The 14,867-nt window shown below is 40.2% G+C and overlaps 1 protein-coding gene across 1 annotated transcript; it reads left to right on the top strand.

Moving 5' to 3' along the window:
• The first annotated feature begins 645 nt into the window (after positions 1 to 645).
• Positions 646 to 10,500, top strand: TBX22 (T-box transcription factor 22). Its single transcript, XM_054716114.1, has 9 exons — positions 646 to 927; positions 1,506 to 1,565; positions 1,650 to 1,782; positions 2,629 to 2,730; positions 4,107 to 4,281; positions 5,155 to 5,319; positions 5,697 to 5,761; positions 6,149 to 6,234; positions 9,911 to 10,500. Exons 1-9 carry the CDS (start codon positions 756 to 758, stop codon positions 10,498 to 10,500), a joined length of 1,548 nt encoding a protein of 515 aa, XP_054572089.1. The 5' UTR covers positions 646 to 755.
• The last annotated feature ends 4,367 nt before the right edge of the window (positions 10,501 to 14,867 follow it).

The raw sequence follows: 14,867 nt of genomic DNA, 5'->3' as shown, positions 1-14,867 counted from the left end.
ATGTTTCTTCAGCACACTCACTGGAGAATAGAAGACACTGATACACTTCTCTGGATTTAGTTAAATAACATTGCACTTTTGTTAGAAAACTGGCCCCTCCTGGGCAATTATTTCCTATGTGCTTGGATTTTACAATTTAATGTAAAACAGTAACTTTGTGTATCCCACCTCCTCACTATCTATCCTGAGCCCCTTTCCAGACAAACCCTGCTCCCTGTCAGACTGTGAAGAGTAACTCAAGGTGTTCTTTTGTGTTTCCAAAACAAACAGTGGAGGCTGCGACCAGCTGGGTATTCACTCAATTGGATGCAACAGCACCTCCCAATCTGAGCTGCCTGAGCCACCATTGGCGGCAGGTCAGCTCCCTAAGAGGCCCTGGCTTGCCAATCTCTGCACTCTGCCATGTCCTGGAATCAGGGAGTTAAGGACTGATGGTCCGCACATGTCCATTGGGAGGGAGGAGACCGCAGAGGAAAGGGGGACTAGACTCTAAAAGACTTTGCCTTCAGTTTGATCTTCTTTTCCTTTCATCCTATTCAAAGAAATATATATATAAATTAAACACACACACACACACACACACACACACACACACACACTTTTTTTTTCTTTGAATATTGATCCAGAAATTTTTTTTTTTTCTGATTTGGGGATTATTTTCTCTCTTCAGTCCTCTGCGCTCTCCCTCCCTCTCCCTCCTTAAACCAGTTCAGGTTGAAACTTTGCAGTGCACATTCTCTTCTACCCCTCCAGGGATGGCTCTGAGCTCTCGGGCGCAAGCCTTCTCAGTAGAAGCCTTGGTGGGGAGAGGCAGCAAAAGAAAACTGCAAGATCCAAGAAAGGAGGTGCAGCCTGAGCTACAGGAGAAAGAGAGCGGAAAGGAGGAAGAGAGGAGCAGCGTCACGGGGAAGAAGAGCGAGCAGCCGGGTAAGTACCCCTACCTCGCCCCAAAACCCTCCTATTGGAGCTTTCTGGATCTGCAAGTCCCAGCCTAGCTTAAGACGCTGCAGAAAGATAAATGTTCTGGCCCAGATGAATGGCCAATATCGGGGACGCTGGCTGTAGGGGAAGTTTCAGAGCCTCCGAGTTCAGCCTGTAATTTTGTCTTTCGTTTACGGTGAAGGGGAGGGTACCCATATGTTTGTGGAGAAGTGAGACTGTCCAACCTCCCTGATACCCTGAGAGCCTCAAGGTGGCTGTTTCTCGGGGTAGGAAGCAGGGCATACACCCCAATTCCAAGAAATTTAAGCCTCAGGGACCGAAAATCTCCGAGAAAGTAAGGATGGGCAAATTTGAAGAAGGACCATGCCTTTAACAGAGCGCATCGTGAACCCATTTATCTCCATCAGGAGACAACAATAGGTGTTGTGGGGAACTTGGGGATCAGCCTCCAAGGTCCCCGGGAAAGAGAGGAGGCGGGTCGGCTCCGAGACACGCATTAGCGAGAAGGTGGGTGTGAACCAGGAAACTTTCTTGAAAACTCTAGGCGTCTCTGTATCCAACAGAAAAGCGACCCAAGACAGAGTCCTCAGCAACTTTCTCAGGTTGCGGAGGCCCTGGAGGAGGCCACGGCGGCAACTGTGGCTGCGAGGGCGGCGGCGGCGGCGGCGGCGGCGGCGGCGGCGGCGGCGGCGGCGGCGGCGGCGGAGGCGGCGATGACGATCTCAACAAGGGTGAAACTCTGGAAGAGAAAGATGCTATCCAAGTGGAGCTTCAAGGATCTGAGCTGTGGAAGAGATTCCACGCCATTGGGACTGAGATGATTATTACCAAAGCCGGCAGGTTCGGCTCTGCTCAAGCTGTTTAAGGGTCACACACAGTAGTTCCTTATTGTTCCGCTCTCCTAAGATGTGATGCCTCCAGCTTTATGCTCTAGCACTCATCCCTTCCCCCCATGTCCCCACCCCGACAGGCATTAGAAAGCCACTGCCTCTCAATTGACCAGATTAGGATGTGCCTGGCTCATGTTAATGGCTCCGTATTTCTTTTCTGTACATTGTGACTCCAAAAACTCATTCTTCTTGCGTGATATATGACAAAAATTAGACCTGCCAAGCTAGGTGCCAGATTCCAACCCCACATCTTAAGCTTATGACCATGGTACTCTGTTAAAGCCTCATAGTTTTCAGAAGACAATATCCCATCTAGCATCTTCCCAAATCATCATCCGTAGCCCAGGCCAGTTAGAGGGTAGAGCATTCCCAATTTGACCTGGTGCCGTGGGGCTATATTTTAGGGGCAGCTGGGCAACTTTGTGTGTGTGTCAATCCTCCTAATTTCAGTCTTTTTCAAATCTGCTTTCAAAAAGTTCCACTGAAAACTTGAGAAAGGGGAATAGCATTTCTCTCTTACTTTCTCTGTTATAGCTTTTTTTTTAATGGTGGTAGTGGGGAGTGGGGTGGACAAAGTCTTGTGGTAAGGATATTCTACTCCAATCAGACATCCTGAACTTATTCAATCAAGTATACAACTAACAGCCTTTGTTGCTGTAGAAAATGTCATTCCCTAAACCTGTCCTAGAAAGGGAAGGGTATTGTGAATTCCTTCACTTCTCATTTGACCCCCAACCCTGCCACACTTGAAATGTCTCTAAAAGTACCCAGGTCAGTTGCTATTTCTCTTCCACAGGCGGATGTTCCCCTCTGTTCGGATCAAGGTGAAAGGGCTGGACCCAGGGAAGCAGTACTATGTGGTCATGGATGTAGTGCCTGTGGATTCCAAACGCTATAGGTAACCAGGCCCTAAGGAGAGTACTACAGGCTCAGTCTGGGAATAGAGATTCTGGTCTTTGGAACCTGAGAGTGCTATTTTGAAAAACTCTAAAACTCTACCACAGGTAAGGGAAGTGGGATTGCTTTCCTGTGGGATTTGAGAGTCAAATTTTCTTGATCAAACCAAATTGTCTTGTTAAACTGGGGTTCAGACTGAGAAAAGGTCATTCCTCCTTTTTCTTCTCCTTCTTGTAAAGAGATGCCATTTGCTTCTTCAATGTCTCCCAAACCTCTAGTCTATCCACTGCTCTGGCCTTGTCTGTGCAAACTGCAGAAGGTGTGGACTCAGATGGCTGTTTGATGGAAGTTTGGGAAGAAATGCCTGTGATTCTGCGTCCATACTGGGCTCTGGGTTGTGCTACTTTGGCAGAAGGTCCTGGAGTAATGCCCTGGTTTGCCATCCAATGCTAGACCAGTAGTTACTGTACTAGGTCCATCTTTTCTTTCTTAGCCTCTTTCCGGAAGCAGAGGTCAGGTCACAGAGAGTACAAGAAAACTTGTCTCTTGCTATAAGCACTCTACTTAGTGCTATCTAAAAGTGTCTGAATTAATAAAAAACCAAGAAGCCAGAAGTGTGGGCCTGCTAGCACTTTGGCTCAGGAGCTATGGGGTTTGTGCGGGAGCCACTGCACTCTGGCCATGAGCTGAGAGCTGTGAGCTTTCTACTGAAGTGGGTGTCTAGCCTTTCTAGGAGACAGCTAGGTTTGGAGGTCAAGGAAAAAGCGCAGCTCAAGAGCCTGCAGGAGCAAATTTCTGGGAATAACAGAACAAGCTGTTAGCCTCTAGTATTTGAGCTGTCTTGAAAATGCTATGCACAACCCAGGGGATGAAATTGGAAATACTGTGAAAATCATCCTGGAGGCCAAATGGGGCAGAGTTCATGGGGATATACTGATATGAAGCCTTGCTGGCAAAAGTGCTTCCACAATGACTCCTGGTGGTGAACTGGATAGATACCTTCCTCACCTCCTCTGCTTCTTCCCTGACACTGTAGCCCAAGGCATGAGGATTTTTCTGGCAACTCTGTGAGATAAAATGGGTTAGATCAATTTCTGTTGTGATTTCTGAGAGGAAATACAAACCAGACTCTGAAATCCCATGACATTATACTTGTTCTGGCACTGCATTGCGTTTTAATGACATATGCTTATTTACAGTTTGCTTGCTGTCCCTAAACAATCTTTGGAAATCAAGTTTGAACTTCTACTAGTTTTCTTTGGGATTAGCTGGCAAACCTTGGCTGAGGCTATTTGGACCAGATCTTGACCGCCTTCTTCTCATGCCCCTAGATTTGTCTGGCTGTGCCTAAGGTTACATTTCCCTCACCTTTTTTAGGTATGTGTACCACAGCTCTCAGTGGATGGTAGCTGGGAATACTGACCACTCCTGCATCACTCCCAGGCTCTATGTTCACCCAGATTCGCCCTGCTCGGGAGAGACCTGGATGAGACAGATCATCAGCTTTGATCGCGTGAAACTCACCAACAATGAAATGGATGACAAAGAGCAGGTAAGTGTGCAATCCTTTGCCCTGAGAAAGGGAGAGAGATGCTAAGGCATCAGCGACGAGGTCGTCCTGGATATGCCAAGGAGGCTTCTTCCAGATGAGTTAATTGTGGTCCTTAAGAACTGATCAAGATCTGGGCCTATAATGAAAGTAGTTCCTATGACCTTTGGTGACTGAAACTGAGTGCTGCAGGTTGGGAATGGTGAATTAAAGGACTGTGAGGATCAAATGACACTTGTTTAAGCCTAGATACCTGTACTGGGAGAGTGGAAAGGAATGTTTCAAAGATCTCCCTGACACCTCAGCCTACCAAGCAATTGCTGTGAGCCCTGATTGCCTTCTAGTAGATGGGCATCTTTGGTGTGGCATGATGTGTTGGAAGTCCCCTTTCCAGCCACCTGCATAGATGATCTTTTCAAGTCACCTCCATCTTGTGCTTCTCAGATACACCCTTTCCTTTCCCCTTCCCAGTCTGGCCCTATAACAGCCACACAAGGAAATAGGCAATCTCCAGAAATTAAGAGGTAGAGAATGTCAGGTGGTTGCCAATCGGTTACCATTAGCCCAAGGAATTTATGGCAGGCAGTCAGATCCTAGTGACACTTGGGTACATCACATGGTTACCCACATTTGGAAGTAGGGAAAAGCCCCTAGAAATGGAATCACTGATGGCTCTGATGCCCTGGTGCAGAAATCCCTTAGCCCTGAGGGTCTCTACCTGGAGCAAAATGGCAGAGAAAAATCTGTGTGTGTGACTAGCCTTTCTGGTTTAGCTTTACTTTTGTGTGTAGGAAGATTTGGTGTGCTGATGAGAGGAGGATAGTATTGGGGAGGGGAAGCCAATTTCTAGGCAGCATTTGATAATTTCTCCTCCAGATCATTCTGCAGTCCATGCACAAGTACAAGCCCCGTGTGCACGTGATGGAGCAGGACAGCAGAGTCAGCCTGTCCTGTATTCAGTCCCTGCCCACCGAAGGAGTTAAAACATTCTCCTTTGAAGAAACGGAGTTCACCACAGTAACAGCTTATCAAAACCAGCAGGTAAAGCTAACTAGATCCCTGACAAACAGTGGTTATCCCAGAGGGACTTGCAGAATAGAGGAAAATTGCACTATATGGATTGAATTTTCCTTGGTTTAAGAAAACAACAACCACAACATAGTCTTATTGCATTTTTACCAAAGCATGTTTGATTGTGTATTGTGTGGATCTTGTGATTAAGAAAAGAGCAAAACAATGTGCCTGGAGGAAAAGAAAATAACCATTCTAAAGTTGACTTAGAAATACATTTGCATTTATTTAACATGCCGAAGTACATGTTGAAAAGTGTTTTATGGTTTTGTAACCATTAAAAACAATGGAGACAGTGTTATTACTAGTGCACTGACTTTATCTTTCTCTCTCTTTTGAATTCATAGATTACCAAACTGAAAATAGACAGGAATCCTTTTGCTAGGGGATTTAGAGACCCTGGAAGAAACAAGTAAGCAATATAAAATCACATCTAATACTTACATAGCCCTTTTCACAAATATTACAGATAATAAAAGTGTGGATCAGAGACTCAGAGGCCCTAAATTTTGTAGCTAGTAGATGGTAGGAAATGGACCTAGATTTTTTGTCTCCAAAATCTTGCTTCCTCCCACTCCCTCCCCAATCCACTTTTAAGATTCTGCTTATTCTAGCTTCGTGAGTTTTTTATTCAAGAAATAATTACTCGGGATTTTATTTACAAGTCTAGCTATAAAAAGAATGATATTTCAGAAATTCACACCTCACAATCATAACAAAATAACTCAAAAGTTTATATAAATGATTATTTTCAGGAAAAACATTCTGGACTTGCTGAAGTTTGAATCTCTTTTTCCAGGGGTGTATTGGAAGGGCTTTTAGAGACCTACCCATGGGTGCCTTCTCTCACTCTGGATTTTAAAACTTTTGGTTCAGACACACAAAGTAAGAAACATTTTATTAATATTATTTTTAAATGTTAATGAAATAACTATAGACAAAGCTTTTATACCAAATACTATACAAGAGGATAAGTACATGTTAGAACATGTGTGTTTATAAGAAAGTGGGTATATATTTATCTTGATGAAGAGGTAAGAGGCAAAAAGGGAGAGGAGCTGGCATGAAGGAAAAGAGCAGAGACATGGTAATGGTGAATTTATTGACTTCTTTCTTCATGAGATCTCCAGATCTCACCTAAATTCTTTAGCATCTTACTATTCATATTCTTTAGAATCTGCCTGTGGTGCATTTGTGGACTTATTTGCAAATATGTTAGATATGGAAATAAATACTTTGTGTTTTATGAGAAACGTTTATCACATGTTAAAATGACTTCCATTAAATTAAATTAAATTAAATTAATTACAAGTTTTACCATACTTAGCTCTACTTTTTCTATTGTTGTAGTTGGAAAAATAAATGTTAAAAACAATACTAAGCCATTTCAATTAGCTTAATTACCACAAGCATTTAAAATATTTGTAATGTATTTGTTCTCAGGTAGGACAATACATGACTAAATAATAGTCATAATTAGACAATGCAGGCTTTCTCATGAAAGAATGTATACCTTCATTTATTCTGATATTTAACAATATATAAAAGAGCTTACTTACAAGTGACAAGGAATTATTTTATCCCTTTTGTCTTTACTTCATTAAAGTTCTTGGGGTTTTCTTTAAAGTTCGTTGTTTTAGAACATAAATTCTAGGTTACAATTACCTTGAGAAATCATCAAGATTACAGTTAGGTTGAGTTTTACACAGTACCATAACAACCAATTGAAATGTGAAGAGATGAAGTCTAATCATTTGGCAAAATATTTCACTGGATTGACGATATTAATTTGGTCTGGAAGATTGCATACAAATATTTTTTGTATTATCACTTTAATAGCATCAAGGCAGCATGTTTTTAAAAGATCCAAGTCAATACAAAGTGTACAAATAAAATAAAGTTGATTATAGTTAATTGATAATTTAAAAAGCACATTTTCTTAATTATTTAAGATGTCCAGAATACTCTCAAATTGCAAAGAAAATGGGTACCAATTTTTTAAAATAATTTTGAAAGTTTAGATATAAAATACATTTTCCACCCTGTTGATAAAGGATTAGTCCATGTACATAAAATAGAAAAACAACAGTAACACACACACAAAAAAATTTTGATTATGTTCAGTCAATAACAAATCTTTTCAATTCAAACACAAAAATAAGTGAAGAGTTTAGATGTTTGTGGACCTTATAATTATCCCTAATTTTAGTAGATGCTAGGCAACCATAAAAGGTCACCTGACAACATTGATTTAAACATTTTCATTTTCATCTTGATATGTTTTAAACTGCAAAACTGTCTTTAACTCTTGATATAGTGCACCATGAAAGTCTTTTTTTTTTTTCATGTATGAAAAATTCTGATGCATTTAAACATATACTTATTTATTTTATTGAATTTATTGGGTGACATCCTATACTAGTACAATAAAAGCCTAATATGCAAATTGACTGAGCAGCAGAATGATCAGTCACTATGACAGGCACTGACCACCAGGGGGCAGACAGTTGACACAAGAGTTGCCCCCTGGTGGTCAGTGTGCTCCCACAGGGGGAGCATCACTCAGCCAGAAGTTGGGCTCATGGCTGGCGAGCACAGCGGCAGTGGCAGGAGTCTTTCCCGCCTCCGCTACATGGGGGGAGGGGGGTAAGGAGAGAGGGGTCCCGGACTGCAAGAGCCCAGGACTGTGACAGGGGGGATCGGACCTAAGCCGGCAGGCAAACATCCCCCAAGGGGTCCCAGACTGCAAGAGGGCACAGGCCAGGCTGAGGGAGCCCCTCCCCCGACAAGTGCACAAATCTCGTGCAACAGGCCTCTAGTTGGTTAATAAAATTTTATAGGATTCAGGTGCATAAGACTATAATACATCATCTATATATTGTACTGTTTTAATTTGTAAAGATTACTTTCATGTGCACTGATTTTTTTTTATCAGACTGTTGCTTTCTATAGAATCCCAAACAACTAATTTGTTTAATTTAGTCAAGAAGGAGGTTTTTGGAGGACTGGAGGGAAGAAGGTAAAGGGATTAAGCAAAAAACAAACAAATACATACATATAACACATAGATACAGGCAATAGTGTGGTGATGGCCAGAGGGAAAGGGGGTGGGGGATAGATGGATGTGGACAAAAGTGGGGTAAGGGAAACAAAAAGAGATTTTGCTTGGGGCAAAGAGCACATGATGCAGTGTGCAAATGATGTTTTATTGAGTTGTACTCTTGAAACCTGTATGTATTAATGTCACCCCAATAAATTCAATTAAAATTACATTTGAATTTTGATGAGAATTACATTAAATCTGTATATTGCTTTGGGTAAGATGGCCATTTTAACTATGTTGATTCTTCCAATCCATGAACACGGGATATTTTTCCATTTTGTTGTGTCTTTTTCAGTCTCTTTTAACAATGATTTGTAATTTTCAAATTGGTAGCATTTCTGCTGATGTAATTCTTTTAGAAACTTTATGGATTCACTGTGAATTTTATTGGGGGGATCTACACAATTAGAAAAAAACCATAGCCACTCACCTCTTAAGGATAAGTCTTCCTCTATTTTTGGCTTTTGCTGAGATGACAATGCCCTTAAGCTTTTCAGTGTTCTGTAGAAGTCCATTTGTCTGACTGTTTAGTAAATGCATTTTATCTTTCTAAGGTCCTAATAAAGGATTTTATAACTCCCCCCCCAAAAAAAATAATAATGTTTTGTAATTTTCAGTATATAGGTCTTTCACATTCTTTGTTATGTTTATTCAATAAAAATAAAAAAAATGGAAAAGGAACTTTAGTAATTTTTTTAGTTTAAAAAATCTAGTTTATATTTATAAGATACTAGAGGCCCAGTGCACGGAATTCGTGCACCAGTGGGGTCCCTTGGCCTGGCCTGTGGGATTGGGCCAAAACTGGCTCTCCGACATCCCCCGAGGGGTTCCTGATTGTGAGAGGGCACAGGCCAGGCCGAGGGACCCCACCAGTGCACCATCGGGGCTGAGGAGGGATGCTGGAGGTTGGCCAGCTGGGGAGGGACTGCAGGAGTGCTCCAGGGCATGTCTGGCCCATCTTGCTCAGTCCTGATCGGCCAGACCCCAGCAGCAAGCTAACCTACCAGTCAGAGCATCTGCCCCCTGGTGGTCAGTGCATGTCATAGCAAGCAGTTGAGCAGCCTTAGCATATCATTAGCATGTTATGCTTTGATTGGTTGAACGGACAACCCGACGGCCAGACACTTAGCATATTAAGCTTTTATTATATAGAATAATTGGCTCTTGGTCATACTTAATTGGGTTTCTTTGTAATTCATTGGATAAATATTGCCTAGCACAGCTCTTGAGCATAGTGAATGCATGATACATGATACATAATAGTAGTGCTAAGAGTAATAGTGGTAGTAGTAGAAATACAAATTCAACTTTGGTCAGAGGAATAAGCATATTCTTTCTCAAAGAAGTTAAAAAAAACATACAAGAAAACCTAACCTAAGAATGAAGCAGGGATAGCTATGGACATGATTAGTGATTCAGTAGGGACATCAAGTTCATTGACTGAATTGTCATTCACAGGTGGAAGCAGTGGCTCATCTCCAGTGACTTCTAGTGGAGGGGCTCCCTCTCCTTTGAACTCCTTGCTTTCTCCACCTTGTTCCCCGCCTACATTTCACTTACCTACAAGTTCCCTTGGAATGGCCTGTCCGGAGGTGTACCTGCACAGTATCAACTTGCCCCTTTGCTACAAGATTTGTCCAACTGATTTTTGGCGACAGCAGCCTCTTGTCCTGACTGCTGCTGAAAATCTAGCAAGCAGCAGAAGTTCTCAGTCATTAAGCCCACTCATGATGGAAGTTGCCAATTCAAAAAACAGTTCATATACAGATGTCAATGGGCAGTGTCTACCAGAACCTAATTCTTCCAATCAAATACTGTATGGATTACAGGCACCTGGAAACATTTTATCACCAAATCTCATTTCCAGGGAAACAGTTCATTGCTCTTTCCATCCTTCCTTTTGCTTTTATAGGTACAATTTCACTATGCCATCTAGACTGGCAAATGCTTCCAACCATCTCAAAATGAATGACAACACTCAAGTTTCTTTTGGAGAAGGCAAATGCAATTATGCTCATTGGTATCCAACCATTAATCATTGCCTTTAATGAAATAGTCACATTACTATAACAATTAAAAGTAAGCCCACAGTTTTTCCTTTGTATCCAAATAACAGTCAAGAGTTATTTGGCTTAAAAGACTTCATTATCAGAGAGCATTTCTCTGTTATGCATTTAAAGTGCCTTATAAAATGTTCATGATAAGTTACATTCATTTTTCACCTATGCCAAATATGATCCATAATAATCTCTGATTATAGTGGCTTTGGGCCTCAAAATAAGATACTCAATAAATGTCATGTTTTGAGATGGACTACCAATGAAAATTTACCCCAGGTGATGAAGTCTCTAATTATAGTGAAGCCAGTGTACCATATCAATTGCTCTTACACATTGACAATGACCAAAAGAAGATGGATTTTATTTCTGTGAAAGCAGTGAAACAATTCCAGATCTATCTATGAATATTGGCTTCATTGTAATTGTCTTTTTAGTAATTGCAGGAGAAAATTTCATTGTTCATTTGCCTTATACTTTTATATTATATTATATCTGTATTATATACACTAGTAGTTGATGAAGGGGCTACTAATATCAATATTAAGGTGCAAGTAAGAATGCAAACTTTTAAATATTAATTTTTGAAGGCTAAAGATCATTTAATCCTGAAGGAAAATGAAGATCAAGTGAAATTCAAACTATTATCAATAAATTCAATCTTTTATTTCCTTTTATTTTCAAATCATTCAAAAGCGAAACATTTTTATTTATTCCTTTAACAAACCTGGTATTTTATACAGTTTTCAAATGCAAATTATTGTAGTTATCCAAAAAGATTATAAAATTGGGATTTGAAGGGAAAGAATATATTTGAGTCCATAAATATAAAAATACCATTACATTGTTACGATTTAATTCCACTCTTGTAGAATGATCACAGTAAATTAGACTAGACAAAGGTAGCATAAACAAGACTTTATTTTAAACTAAAATGTTTATGAAGTTGAAAAGTTTCCTTTCACCTGGTCCTAAATGTTTTAAAAATCATATATATATATATATATATATATATATATATATCCTATATACTGGTAATAAAAGGCTAATATCCAAATTGTCGCCTTGACTGGGAGTTTGGCCTGGAGTTTGATCAGGGGGTGGGGACAGCTGGCCAACCGCTCGAGGCCCCTTCCACCCATGCACAAATTCATGCACCAGGCCTCTAGTATATATATAAACTGTATATCTTTAAAATGAATCAGATTTTAATTTTTATGCTACTAACTCTACCATTATTAACCCATGGCTCTTCATATCACAATGGCATGACCTAACTTTTGACAAACTAAACAAACTTTTAAACTGCTTTCTCTAACTTTTCTAAAACATATTAAGAAGAACATATCATTATTTATTTTGTTCAAAATTGTTATTTCCTCTTAAATGTGCCATCTCTATATATATGCTGTCCAATATATGCAGTTAATTTATATGTCCCTTCATTTCTGGGAGTAGGCTTAGAACAGCCTATGGTTACACTCAAACTGAGTATGTTAGTAAAGATGAAATATTATGTTGCCCCAAAATAACTAGGCATCTTTATAAAAGTCTGAAGCAGAACACATGTACTACCCTGGTTTATCAAATCAGGGATTAAAGCAGTAAGTACACTTTATTACTGTCTACTGTAAAGCTGGAAAGTTGTAAGCTAACATTTACTGCTAAAATAAACTTTGATTTTTAAAGCAGAAAAGCCTGTGCCATATTATAATGAAACTTATTCTGATAGCTTACATGACAGATATTCAATAATTAATGACATACAGTATTTAACTGAAAAATTCAGAAAATCTCTAAGTTACTTTCCAAATGATAATATTTAGGAGAAGGCATTAATTTTATAGTTGCTCTAGTACATGTACCCCATGCTTTATATTCCAAACTACAGGCCCGGTGCACAAATTCATACACGGGAGGTGGCCCTCTGGGTGGCCTGCAGGGATCGGGCCAAAAATCACAATCCAACACTGCCTGCAGCTCCTACCTGCCACTCTGCTCATTCTGGCCCCACTGTGCCTGCCACAGCCCACGCCCAATCAGTCCCCACAGCAGTGCCCAATCAGTTCCCACAGCAGTGCTCGCCAGCCATGAGCCCTGTGTCTGGCACCCTCCCAAGGGGAGTGACCTGTGGGATCAGACTGAAACTGGCTCTCAGACATCCCCCAAGGGGTCTCAGATTGTGAGAGGGTGCAGGCCAGGCTGAGGGACCCCACTGGTGAATGATAGGGCCGGGAAGGGACTGCGGGAGGGCTCCAGGGCATGTCTGGCCCATCTAGCTCAGTCCCCATCGACCAGACCCTAGCAGCAAGCTACCTACTGGTTGAAGCATTTGCCCCCTGGTGGTCTGTGCACATCATAACGAGTGGTTGAGCAGCCTTAGCATATCATTAGCATATTACATTTTGATTGGTTCGGTTGTTCTGCCATTCGGTCTATTTGCATATTACCCTTTTATTATATAGGATAATTATGGTATATGTTACCATATAAAACTGATAATAGAGAACTATATTGGTAAAGGTAATTAATATAAAGGAGTAAAAGTTAAAATGCTAGAATCTAGACATCTTTTTAAAGTTGTTTTTTTTTTTACATAATATCATTTCATACTTTTAACCAAGAGGAAGCCTGAATAGAAAAATGAGACGTGGAAGAGACCTCCAGAAGTCCAGTAAGCAGTCCCCTACTTTCTGAGCAAGTTATTCATCTGCAGAAAGTTACTAACAGTTCTAATTCATGTACAATTACTATTTAATGCCCTTATTATTTTATAATGCATAAATCCTTGCATCCTAATAGGATAGTGAAAAATTCAGAATAAAAAGACAAAATACTATGGAATTCTATTAATTTCAACTGCATCAACTAAATAGTAGGCTTACTTTAAAAACCTACAACAATAAAAATCAGTCTAGTTAGACAAGGTGTGAAATATCAAATGAAATTTGTCAAATAATACTCACTAGACCCCCAAGTCTAATAATGAAAACTGCTATATCTATTTGGCTTGAATATACATTTACCCTATGCTCCTTTTAAAATAAAATATCTTAATTTGGATGAATAGGGTCATAAAATGTGATCCTTAACCTCACCTTATTATATAACTTTCCTCAAATAAATTAAGAGAAAACAAACGTTCATTGACTGTGTAAAATTTGTACATTGAGTCAAGCTCAGACCTGTAGTTGTATTCCCTTGTCAGAACGGTCCTATTTTGTGGAACAATCAAACTGAAATAAAAGATTTGATTTTAAGTGTAAGCCTCATTGAAAAGCGCATGTCTAAGAGGAAAATATTCATTAATTTAAATGACCAAAATATACCTTTAGGTAACATAACTTAGAACATCAAAATGATTATTTCTTTTTACTAAGCAAAGGGTTTATGCCCTCTGGACATTACATTTGATAGTCTAATATATAACTTTATATTATATAACTAGAGGCCCAGTGCACAAAATTCGTGCACTGTGGCGGGGGGGGGGGGTGTCCCTCAGCCCAGCCTGTACCCTCTCACAATTTGGGACTGCTGGCTCCCAACCACTTGCCTGCCCTCCCCTGCAGGCCTGGTCACCCCCAACTGCCCTCCCCTGCAGGCCTGTTCCCACCAAATGCCCTCCCCTGCAGGCCCGGTCACCCCTAACTGCCCTCCCCTGCAGGCCTGGTCGCCCACAACTGCCCTCCCCTGCCAGCCCGGTCACCCCTAACTGCCCTCCCCTGTAGGCCCGCTCACCCCTAACTGCCCTCCCCTGCTAGTCATCTTGTGGTGGCCATCTTGTGCAAGGGTGTGATGTTCAATTTGCATGTCACCTCTTTATTATATGGGATTGTAGAATATTCAAACATTAATATTGTTGTTTCTATTTATTATACTACAAAAATGAAGATTTATATATTTTCCCCCACTATAACGGTAAGCATTCATGATATTTCACCGATATTAGGTATGGGTTCTACCTATGGACTGAGAATGGACATGACTTCATTCTTTTGTAAGTTTAGAATATGTCCATGGCAGAAAAATAAATGAACAATTAGAATCAGGAAGTGATGAGTAAGTGAATCAGTCTTTGAATAATCAGATCTCTGTGATAACAATTTGACAATGTGCAAAAACAAATAAAGACAAGTGTATTGGACATTATGGAAAATTTACATTTTATTCTTCTAATCATTTATATTATGCACCTTGGGGAAAATCATGGTGCACATAAAGCAGGTAATGTGTCTTTCAGGTGTTACTGATATAATGCTAAACTGAACATGATTGAAATAAATGTTTTGTATAAATATTTAAAATATATTTTACATATATATATATATATTTCCCAGAATGTATACACTTTGAATAAT

The sequence above is a fragment of the Eptesicus fuscus genome, chromosome 1 (genome assembly GCF_027574615.1).
Source record: "Eptesicus fuscus isolate TK198812 chromosome 1, DD_ASM_mEF_20220401, whole genome shotgun sequence".
In the NCBI taxonomy this organism is placed as follows: Eukaryota; Metazoa; Chordata; class Mammalia; order Chiroptera; family Vespertilionidae; genus Eptesicus; species Eptesicus fuscus.
This window is presented reverse-complemented; position numbering and strand designations above follow the sequence as displayed.